The 12369-nt window shown below is 41.8% G+C and overlaps 1 protein-coding gene across 1 annotated transcript; it reads right to left on the reverse strand.

Annotated features, from left to right (window-relative positions):
- Window positions 1-6370: 6370 nt before the first annotated feature.
- NPS (neuropeptide S) lies at window positions 6371-9543 on the reverse strand. Its single transcript, XM_036829245.1, has 3 exons — window positions 9536-9543; window positions 9343-9448; window positions 6371-6550 (listed from the first exon to the last, which is right to left on the reverse strand). The coding sequence occupies exons 1-3, from the start codon at window positions 9541-9543 to the stop codon at window positions 6371-6373; spliced, it is 294 nt and encodes a 97-aa protein (XP_036685140.1).
- Between the last annotated feature and the right edge of the window lie 2826 nt (window positions 9544-12369).

Raw genomic sequence — 12369 nt, forward strand, 5'->3', positions numbered from 1 at the left:
AGCCAAGGCCAGTCACCCGTAACTCCTCTGTCGACTCTGAAGTGGCGCCCATGATCCTCACTTCCTGGTGTTCACACCCTTGTGTAAACCGTCCCCTTGAGTGTGGGCAGGACCTCTGACTTGCTTTTAGTCAATAGAATATGGCAAAGGTGGTAGATGTCACTTTCATGACGATGTTACAGAAGATTGCCATGTCCATTTACTGCAAGATTCTCTGTCTTGCTGGCTTTGATGAAGCTGGCAGCCACGGTGGAAGCCCACATGGCAACGACTGATGGCAGACCCTAGAAACTCAGGACGGTCTCCGGCCAACAGCCAGAATGAAACTGAGACTCTCAGGCCTTCAGCCACAAAGGACTGAATTCTGCCAACAATTACGTGAGCTTGGAAGTGGATCCTTTCCCTGTTGAGCCTTAGGTGTGACTGCAGCGTTGATGACACCTGTACTGCAGTCGTGTGAGGCCCTGAGTTAGAGGACCCAGCTGTGTCTGGACTCCTGACCATGAGAAGATAACAAATGTGTGTTGTTTAAACCACTAAGTTTCTGGTAATTTTTTAATGTAGCAACAGAAAACTAATACACTGTGTTAGTCAGGGTTCTCCAGAGAAACAGAATGTATAGGACATATGAAGAGAGAGGGGGAGAAGGGGGGCAGGGGGAAAAGAGAGAGAGATAAAACGCAATTGGCTCATGCAGTTATGAAGGTTGAGAAGTCCAGACCCCGGAAAGCCAATAGTATATTTTCAGTCTGAGTCTGAGTCGAGAGCAGAGAAGACCAATGTCCCAGCTCAAAATCAGTGAGGCAGAGACAGCGAGTTCTTTCCTACTCAGCCTTTCATTCTACTCAGGCCTTCAGGGGACTGGCTAAGTCCCACCCACACCTGGGAGGGCAACCTGCTTTACTCAGTCTGCAGATTAAAATGCTAATCTCATCCAGAAACTCGGACACACTTAGAATAATGTTTAACCAAATATCAAGTCACCCCATGGGCCAGTCAAGTTGACACACAAAATTGACCGTCTTGTATACTTTCTCTGATTTCTTATTTCCTTCTCTTCTCTTCACTGCCTGACACCATACCTGTGGGCAACTGGACATCACAGGTCACAGGGCACCTTCTCTGCAGTCAGGCAGACCTGCCCTTTACCGGGTATTTGACCTTGATCCTCTATGAGAAAACCACTGGATCGCCGAGCTTCAGTTTCCTTGTCTGTCCATGGAGATAAGAGCATCCCAGGGCCCTCTCCCAGGGCTGGGGCTGTGGAGAGTACAAATGGGATGGAGTATGGAAAGCACTTCAAGCAAAGCCCCCAACCTGGTAAGTGGGAGTTTGGATATCACTGCAGAGGAGACAGTTTGTGACCACACCGAGTCCCACTTAGCAAAGATCTCTTTAGGTTTGATTTTTTTTTCTTTTTTTTTGCAAGTTTTCTCCATCTAGGGCATTAGTCTTGATGGACAGGGGTCAGGCAGGAAGGTGTCAGCCAAAGGCCCAGGTTTAGCCTCAACACCACACCATGGAGGGCAGAGGTCAGGAGAGAAGGCCCAGCAGCTGGGCAATGCCTGCAGGGCCTGGTCTGGGTCCCACAGAGAGGTGTGCTTGCACCTGCATGGCTGGACTCACCATGGTTTGTGATCCAGGAGAGAGGGCCTGCCAGACATCTCACTTTTTGCAGGTCAAGCAGGGGAATGGATTTGTTAGCTGGGAAGAAACAGTCTGAACTGGATTGTCAGCTGCTCAGAAAGTTGCATATCCCAGCCTGGGGGGAGTTGAGGGGGGCTCAGCACTCATGAAGAGGAGGACTGACGACAGTCATCCCAGGTAGCTCAGGGGCAGCTGTCCAGCACCCAGAAGACAATCTTTCCTCCATAGAAGAGAATTAAAGCAACAGTCTTCCATCAACAGAGCAACCTGCCTCTACACTTAGCATGTGAGTCTACATGAATATTAGCAGAAAGAAACACATATGGAGGGAAGGGGCAGAGAATAGCCTCCTGATGTTTCCTTTTTGCTGTTATTGTCTGCGGGCCAAAAGGAGATGAGATTATTGAGTGTAGAAATGGGACTTTGATGTCAAACTGCTATATTCTGGGTCTTACTATATGAGAGAAATGAAATTCAATTGTTTTTAGATTTTCCTTCCCTAAATTGTTGCTCCTTCTGTGACGGCTCAAAAATGAATGAGACTGAGCGTTCGGAGTGGAAATTTTGTAGCAGGCATCCCTGTTTGTTTTTTCATGTTTCTGCATTAGAAATAAATCACCACCAGAAGGAAAATGAGAAGAGCATCTCAAAATTTCAAGTGTGTGAGCTGAAAGCTTAATTCTTGTATTCGTTTGCTTGAGCTTTCTACCCATAGATTTACACACTCATGCATCCCTCCCTCAAAATTTGGGATGTTTCTATGGGAATCTCAGTAAATATTTGAAAATAAAATGTTCCACATTTGTACATGAAAGAGAATTCAGTGAAATAGAATTTCACATTTAAGGTGATTTTTAGTTGATGGGACAGGAATCTGACTCTCAGTCATGTTCTCTCAGCACCTTGGAGAGTGACAGCTCTCCCTTCCCATGTACTTGCCCAATCAAGGGTTCCTGCTCAGTTTAATTATTTCCCAGGGCAGAACTATGAAACAGGCTAGGAAGAAAAGCAATAAGAGTTCCTGGGTGTCAACCGTAGAATTAATTACTGCTACTATTATTGAGACCTACTATGTACGCACTTTATTTCTCATTCTTACAAATCAATGAAAGCTGAAAGATATATTTGATAACGTCATTTCTCTGCTCAAAACACTCCAGTGCCATCCCATGTCATTTAGAGGAAAAGCAAAAGTTCTGACAAGACCATACAGAAGCCCCCTACCTGTCTGGTACTGAAACGGAGCAGGACCCTATGGTCTTGGCCCCCATGTCCTCAGCCTGCCTTTTGTCTGTGGAAAAACTTTAGCTAAAGAATAAGTTTAATCAGAGAAGTAAGAAAATGCAGAAGCAAAGAAAAGCAGTCCAACAAGACTAAATAATAATACTTTAGTCATTAAGCAAAGTCAAGGGCCTTTAGTTCCTCCTCAAGAGCTATAGATCATATTCTGAGCCATATCCTGTTAGCTGTCATGTAGATACTGAAGCCCCTGCCGGGTGGAAGAAGTTAACTCCATGATGACCAGAGTGTAGCCATGACATAAGCTGCCACAGTTCTGAGAACTGGCCTCAAGGAAACGGGAACAAACCAATCCAGGAACTGAAGATTACCTGTATTTAAAACAATCTAGATGATGCCGGTCAGATCACCACAGGACCAAGTTCAAGATGACTGTCCGAGCTGAATGTGCTGTTTCTGCATGCAGCCCCCTCCCTCCGTCTGTAAAAGCTCTTGCCCCCTAATTGTTGGGGGCTGGCAGGGAGATGGCCTTTGGGCAGGACTCAGCCCTCCCGCCCCCCCTGGTTGCCGGCCTCCAAAATAAAGCAAACTTCCCTTTCCACCAATTGGCTTTTGAGCAGCGAGCAGCCGGACCCCACTTTTGGTTACAGCACCATATCCTCCCACCCTCTCCCTGTTCACTCCATTCTTGGAATTTGGGGAGTTTTACTAATCATTCTCAGCAACGCCTTCCCTTATGACAGTATCTGAAATTATGCCTCCACTCCTAGACCCTCCGCCCTCCCTCTCCCACTTCATTCCTGGTTCTCCTTATCACTTATCCCTGATCACCACCTAACATGTATAATCTTCTTTTCTCCAACCCCCCTCCCACTCCACTAAAAGATCAATGAGAGCAGGAATTTGGTCTGTTTTCTTAACTACTGTACTGCATTCCCACTGCCTAGAACACTGTCCCTGGAATATAGTAGTTGTTCAATAAATATTTGTCAAGTGAATGAATTGGCAAATGAATGGACAATCCTGTAAGGTAAGTAAGTATTAGTCCCATTTCATAGGTGATGAAACTTGGGCTCAAAAAATTCTAGAAGCTTGAGCAAGGTCATGCAGCTGAGTAGACACTGGCCCTGGGATCCAAACGCAGTGTGTGTGGCCAGGGGGTCTTTGGCATCCTGCCTCCCCAGGTCCTGCTTTGTGGGCTCTTTCTCCACACAACATTCTCTCCCCCAGGCGCTCATGGCCCTCAGGGCTTTTTTCTTTCCTCTCCAATTATACCTCTCCAGGTAAGAAATGAAACTTAAGTGAGTGAAAGTAGAGTTGATCAGAATGAACACACAAAGCTACTCCGGGCTTCTAACCCCTAGCCTGAGGCAACTGGCTCTACAGGTGAAATTCAGGCCTCCACTAATACCCCCGGTGACAAAGGGAAGTCACCAGAGCCACTAACCTCTGGTGACCCTCTCATCACCACGCCCTCTGACCCCAGGCCATTCTTCAGGCAGCCTTGGGAGTAGACAGCCTTGCTCAGGACCCTGCAGAAACTGGTGCCAATGACTGAATATGACCCACTGGCCACTCAGGTGCTACACTGTCTTAGGGTTCACTTTCTCCAAAGGTTTCCATGGTCATCCTTCGGTCACCTCTCTAATGACACTATCTAAACACGACTTGGAAGTCTTCTTTATCTTAAACACTTTATTCCTAAAACCTTATCAAGAGGTACCATTTTTCCTCAGAAAGCAAATTTCCCTGCCTGCCAGTTTTTCTCTGCTACAATTTTTAGAGTGCAAATACTTTCTCATAGGCCAATTTTCCCCTTGAGGTTAGAATGATATTTCAGATCCAGAAATGGGAAGAGAATGTTTCCAATTATGTTTCTGATGTTTTATTATTCCAACCAATCCATATAAATGCAAATAGAAAATTAGGAAGATTCCTCTGCAATAAAAACCTTCTCTCTTCCCTACACAAGATGCCTGATGGGCGCCGTGCTTGCCATGAGCTTATTAATGCAGTAACTGTTTTTCAGCTTTGCAGGAGTAAATACTGTCTATTGGGCTATCTAATTAGCTTCCCCACCAACAATGCTAGGCAGATAAAAAAATACCGATTTCCCTGACAATCATCTGTCAGATTTTCCGCAGTTTCTTGGGGGCAATTTACATCTCACCCGTTAAGCCTCCTGGTGCCGCAGAGCCTGTCTGCAGGCAGGGCGTAGGTGGATTCCTTCCTGCCATTTCCAGATGCTTCGAGGGGAGCCCAGGCTTGCAGTGGAGGGTAAGGAGAATGGAGCTGCCAGTGGCCAGTTGGTTAGATTTCTAAAGCTGCCCTAATAGGAACAAAGGCCAGGACTGCAGGGACAGAAAACAAAAGGACACAAAGGTCCCGAGTCCTAAAATGCATTAGGACTTTTTCATCTCATCTGTGTCTACACCGATAGAGTGAAATGGAAAACGTAATAACTTTCTTGGCTAGAATGCCCTTAGTGTGCTGCAGAATTAAACACGCACATACACATTTATGAAGATTATGCTGTTGAAATAATAGCACATCAACCAATGTTGCATTATCCTTTAAAAAAAAAGTAATGTCAGGGGATTTCCCTGGCGGCCTAGTGGTAAGGATTCCGGGCTTTCACTGCTGTGGCCCGGGTTCAACCCCTGGTTGACCTTCGGCTAAAAAAAAAAAAAAAAGTAATAACAGGAGTTTCAGTGGAAGGGGTTTGAGGTCTTTCCTGGAGGGGGAGGGAGTGGGGCTTTAATCAACACAGTTTTGGGGAGCTGATTCACAAAGGACTCCCTGCACCCCCATACCACTCCTGGGCTACCAGCCGTCTCTCTGCTGTCTGTACTGTTACTGGTGATATATCTGTGTTTTAAGATTTAAAAAGAAGACAAGTTTTCAAGACAAAACAATAATCCATGTCTAAGTATATCTGGTGGAAAAGGGTAGCAAGAGTTACACCCAGAGGGCCCTGGTCATGTTTGTTTCTGGTATCAATCGATTGAGGAAATTACACTCGTGTCATGAATCTTAGCTTTTGTTAATTTCACAAGACTCTCTTAGAAGCTGAAATAACACATCCCAAAAGCATTGGCCTTGCTAAAGTCATTCCAGAAAACCATATTTAAAGGGAAAACATTCAGTATTATGATATGATAGGCAGGGGGAAAAATCATACCACTGTCGTCATAGTAAAAATGCTCATACTTTCTGGCCAATTTAAGATCAAAGCAAATGTGTCCATGCCTATTCCGGAAAGTTACTAACTGATCACATAAATATTTTATTCTCTCACAGTGGAAGTTTGACACGGGTTTACATTTTTTTCAACTTAATTTATTCCGTACCAGCTAGGAGAGGGAAGATATTTGAGAACTGAGAGCATAGCAATACTAAATGATAAAGATATCAGTGACTTTTAACACATTAGCCACACTATACAAAGTCTGAGATTAATTCCCAGAGTCCTTTGCACACTTAGTCATGATTTTGCTCTTTGAAAGGAAGTTTTTTTCATTCCTGTGCCAACTCCATTGCGAAAGGACCTTTTCATAAGTGTCTTCTCCAAAATTGGCTTTAGAAAATCCAGTCCCTCTCTCCTACCCATCCTCGTGGGGCAGCTGTTCAGCAGGACGACAAAGTAGTCAGATTTTCCAGACACCTGGCAGTTGAGATGGGGGAAGAGGGAGAGAATACAGCTTTAGGGTTCAAAGTTTATTTCAATAGTAACAATTTTCAAAATCTTATGGCAATAAATCCAATATATCCAATATTTAAAGAGGGTTTTGCTAAAACACCTTTTAAAATATATGCTTTATCAAAATACAAAATACTATTTGGAGCTGTCTACCCTCTTTTCTAAATTTTACACTACTTATGTGATTGCATTTCTTCACTGTTTGCATCCTACACCATACAGTTATCTTGTTGCTATTACTTTATAAAGAATCTTTCAAGTGGTTCTAATTAGTCTTGGGACTAGTTTTTTAAATTCACTGAGAAAAACAACCCATGATAACCAAACTCCAAGTTTCAGCTGGAACCACTTTCCTTCTGGGGTCTATCCTGGGCCATTTGCCAGGGTTATCCACAAGGATGTCTTTGAACTTGAGAGTTGACATCTTTGTCTTTTGACTTTGGTTCAGTTCCTCATCAGGGCCTCAAAGGCCTGGATGATGTAGGATAGTGTAGGGAGCACTTCATCGTGGAAGAAATAAGTCTGGAATCTTAGACCTCAGATTAGCCGTTGCGAACTTGCAGTTCATACTAACCCCATACTTTGTAGATGAAGAAATTAAGTACAGAAGCAAAGGGGCATGATCAGTGATCTTTGTGCTACATGCTTTATGTGTATCATCTCATTTTATCCCCTCAAAAAGCTTTATGAAATCGGTACTATTATTTCCTTGGTTATAATTTCCTTTAAATGAGGAAATTAATTAAATGGCTTGTAGGTGAAGCAGGATTTGAGCTGAGGCATCTGACTCCAAGCCCATGTTTTTCAACTGTATGAGAACTATAAGAGGACAGGGGGCTGAATGTCCCCTTTACAAATAAAGAAACATACTTCAGTGTCAAAAGCACACATTTTCCTATCCTGATGCAGGAAAACAAGTTTGGTTTGGGGTTACTTTGGAAGTTGAAATGGAGCCATTGCATAAAATACTCCCTGGGATTCTCCACCCATCACTGAGTGGCTCCCTGGAGGGTCCAGCAGTCAGAGCTCCGAGGAAAATCATTCCCACTGTTCTCTGGAAAAAAAGATGGGCATTTTTGGATTTGGGATCTGGGAATTGTCAGAGAATTTCAGAAGTATTGGTCATGGGAAAACCAATCAAAAATTCTTACACTATATGTTTTACCCTGTGTTAGCAGAGGCAATCTAAGAGTGATACAATGCCATCTATTTTAAATTCCCAGCAAGGAGGGGCCTATGAGTCATTTCAGGAAGGGAAGCATTCCAGTTCTTTCCAGAAATTCTCATGATGCCACCTTTATATTGCAAAAACAAAACAAAACAAAATGCATCATTTCTAGTTATGAGATCCCCAAAACATCACTAAACATCCCTAAAAAGATACTGATGCACTTTGCTGATCAATGAAGGGAACCCGTTTCAGGTAGACTCGTTAACAAAATAATATGGTAGATTTGCCTGGTTGATAAACTTTATGAAGTTCACAACAAATATTATAAAAGCCTGTATGTTCTTTGCATAAACACTCACCCTAAACAGTCGAATTGGCACCATTATTACGTGATTCAGTTATAATGAGAACAAAATTGTCACATGAAAATGTAGAAATACAGAAAATGCAGTGAAGGAAGAAACATTTCATTTATGGACAAGGATATCTTATAAGAACAACAGAAGAAAGAACATTCTTAATTTAAAAAAACCCCTGCACACAAGTGCCTATTGTTCAACAGAAATGTCATGAACAAACCTTCAGGGAAAGAATAGAAAGTAATTAGCAATACACTTGAGAAAATTATCAATTTATGGATTGTGAGTCATCTACTTGATCAATGTGGTGTCTTATAGAATCAATGACTAAATTAGTGTAGAATGCTCGTAGGAGTAAACCAGGAAAAAAGAAGCTAGATTAAGTAAACAAGAAATAGAAAAATGACAGATGCAAAGATTAGTGAGAAGACTCATAATATAAATAGCTAGATCATTATGTTTGGACATATATTTATTATTGAGGATTCAGGTGGCATCTCATTATCCTAAACGTGGTTTCTTAATTACATCAATTTCAGTAATTACAGTATGCTTTTAGTGAAGCAAAGTTAAAGTACAAAACACTATCAATGACAAAAGATATTTAAAATTTTTAGACAAGGTATTGACATAAAAAACCTGAAATGTCATGTAGCAACAGCATTAAAAATTCCAAAGGAAGACATTCATTTTCTGAATGTGTGGAACAGTTCAATGAATATAGTTAGGGAGCTCAATCAATAGTCTTGAATAAATATATGATGTAATATTTTATATGATATTCATTGAGAACTGGCATATTATCTATATTCTGTATCTAAAAAAGTTACCATTTTTGTAAAACTAAGAAAGTTGCTGTTTTTGAAAAATAATCCATTGTATTTTTAATACAGTTTCAATGGTTAAATGTTCACTTTGATTATGAGTGGATGCATGTGCAACAAATAAATTGTCATGGGCAAAATAATTTACATTTTACAGTGAAATGAATGCAGGGGCCAACTTCTAAATAATTCAAAGCAAATTTTAGTATAGTCTGCATCATCTATTGTAAAAATGTTTCTTTTTACCTAATTTTATGACTCTACTTATATTTCTTTCATTGTAAACTCTAGTAATAAGGGAAGTAACTTTTCTTTCAGATATTCCTAGAGATTTTTTGAATTTACATACTCTGCAATTCTAGTCATTTAGTCAAGCATCAAAAATAGAGGCAAATCTCTTACCTTAGAAGATGGAACTGGATGGCACCAGAACACATGCATTGCAGAAATCAACAGAAATAGAATAAGATTGGATTTTAATGAGCTGCAGAGTAGAAAAAACAAAAACCTCAGAAAAGTCTTACTCAGGCAAGTATAAATTAAAAAGCATATACAAATTCAACGTTTTTCTTTGTGGAAAAATACAATCTTTTACCTGATCATTTTGGACTTCCTGAAATCTCTGTAGATCGGTGATTTTATTGCCAAATTCCTCACCCTTACTGTCAGATCCTCCGTTGGTGATCCTTTTATACCAGGAAAGTTCAGGAGTAAAAATAGCATCATGTCCCATCATATTTGACTAACTGATCTGGCCATGGCCTTTTGTTCCTGTTAAATTGGAAAAGGACAATAACATATAGACATTGTCATTGACCTGCCAACCATTGACTTCATTAAAGTTTGCCATTAAAAATGTCCTTCAAAAGTGCTGTCTTCTAAACTGTGTCTCTGTGACATAGATAGCCAGAGGTCTCAAAAGGAACCAAAAGTTTGTTTAGCTCAGAGTTTAAACACTCAAGAAGTATGATATTATTTCCTTGAATATCCAGACGTCTCTTTTGAGAGAATAACGCAAAAGGAATCCTTGCAGGAATGAAGAGCATCAACCCAAAAAACGTGCACACGCTGAGTTTTCTATAACAGATTTCCTTCTTTTAGGACTTCTGAGGTTAAAACAGGGAAACAAATGTCATCCCCCCTTTTGCCACTAATCATCCAAATAAAGGAAGAACACTATCTCTACCCCCCTTTCCATGAGCATCCCCAAAGTTCCAGGGCCAGAGTTGTAGGCGAACCTGCCTGCAGTGGCCTCTTTTTCTCTCCAGGACATGGAATTTCTCCAGGAAGCCTCTTCTGTCCTTGCACACCAATGGGCATCCACATTAATAATGGATTCAGAAGCGCTAAGTGTGAAGGAACAGATGTTGCCAAGGCTTACGATGGAGGGAAACACCAAGCGAGGTGCTTTCTGCTTGTATAGATAGTATTTCTGAGATGGAGCCGATATTTTTGGAATACAAAGAAGTGGAGGAAAATCCTTGCCTTCTCAAGATCAGCACCTTTTGGAGGACAAAGCTGTCTTACGTCTGGGACCTCCGCTGCTCATTTGTCAGTGCTGCATCCCTTTCTTTTGTAAATTGCCCCTCGGTATGATTCTCATGTAGTTGTCAATCAGTCAACCATATAGTCACACTTAGCCTTCCACAAGGAAAAGCAGGTGACCTGACTTTCAAGAGAATCCAGATCACAGAAATTAGTGCCAAGTTGGGAGCTGGGGCACGTGATCCAATACCTTTAATCATTGTCCTTTTGGAGACACCAGATGGAGTTTGGGAGAAGAGCCTTAAGGGCACCAAGGAACTGAACACACACATTTACTTTTAGTCTCTCCTTAAACCCAGCAAAAATACACACATAAGAACAAAAGGAAGGGAGAGAAGATGACAACAACAGCATTTTGCCGAGTGAGGAGCAATTGATGAAGCAGATCTGAGGAAAGTGCCTATCAAAATGGTGGTTTAGTAACAAAACCTCAACGGACTCAAGTATTCATGGAACCAGTTACTTTCAGATGTGGTGAAGGTGGCACTAAAACACGGAGGATCAGCTGGAAGTTTAAGGATCTGTTCAATCCCACATCCCCGCCCCACTTCCCATGCCCAGACAGCTTCTGGTTTGTCAGAAGACCATAGATTTATTCTAAAAAGAGGTTAAAGCAGGAGGCCTTCTGAGTGAGGGAATCAGGAGACTCCCTAACGGCATTAGGGAGTCTTCTGAAAACAGAGGTTGAACAAGCATTTTGCTCAAAGCTGAGACCCATGGATCTCTTCCCTGACACAGGTCCCAGCACACTGTCAGCTCTTTACCCTCAAGACGAGTGAAAGGAAGACCCACCCGTCTTTGGGGTTCACCCTAACCTGTAAATGTCCGATGCAAGGTTTTTCTTTCAACCAGGGTTTGATTGTGGGGAGAAGATAGAAAGCCGATTACTGGATGCCTAAAAATGTGGGGTGGATTCCGGGCATACCGTGGAGGGGGGATGGGACTGGAGTCAGGAGACTCCAGAGAACTCTGCCCGACGTTGGCTCACAGCCCTGGGACTGACCATTTCCTTTGGTGACTGTGCCTGTCCTGTGATGTCTGTGACAGGTGTTTATGGTGCAATTGGAACCTGCAGAGACTCACGTCAACACCTAAAGGGCAGGTTAGCACTCAACTTGGAATTTAATGGACTTTTCATTGAAAGTTTACCCTCTTATTCATCACAGTGTAACTGTTTTAGAGTCACCCAAGCCCTTTTCACACATTTCCTCATGACATCAGTATGAAAGCCAGAGGGAGAAGGAACAAATTCTTTTTGACTTCTGCTTCTCATTGGTCAACACTGAAGTTGACAGACATGTCCTGAATCATGCCTCAGAAGTTCAAACACATCAAGTCAGATGTATTTTGTACCGAAAAGATCAATGAAAGCCTTTTCTTTTCTAATTTCCAGAGCTTCCTGTTACAACACCAAGAAACTTCCCCCAAACACCAACTCTATGGCTACTGTGTTTGGCTCCTTGCTAAAAACAGGACTTGGAAATGTGTTAAAATGATTTTAACACATGATTTTGCAGGGACAAGCTGGAAAAGGTCATCAGCTCAGAGCCATTTAGAATTTTGGTGTCTTAAAAATAATTCTACAATTGATTCCATTGTCCCCAATGATAACACACATTAAGCCCTGCATCTTTCAGCATATATGGAAAAATCAATTTAATTTTACTGCTTCTTAATTCATACAACTGTTATATCCTCTGAAAGTATAATTAAAATGTAGAATGTGGCTAAGTGCGTTTTCTGGTTTTATACTAGGGTAGGGGAAATAGAGGCTTGAGCAGAGCTTAGGTTAATTTATTGAAATAAATCATCTCTCCAGTTCCTGGTTGCTCCTAAAATGCTCTATTACAGTTTTCACATGGGCATTCAGAACAGGCTCAGTGT

This window comes from Balaenoptera musculus, chromosome 16, assembly GCF_009873245.2.
Source record: "Balaenoptera musculus isolate JJ_BM4_2016_0621 chromosome 16, mBalMus1.pri.v3, whole genome shotgun sequence".
In the NCBI taxonomy this organism is placed as follows: domain Eukaryota; kingdom Metazoa; phylum Chordata; class Mammalia; order Artiodactyla; family Balaenopteridae; genus Balaenoptera; species Balaenoptera musculus.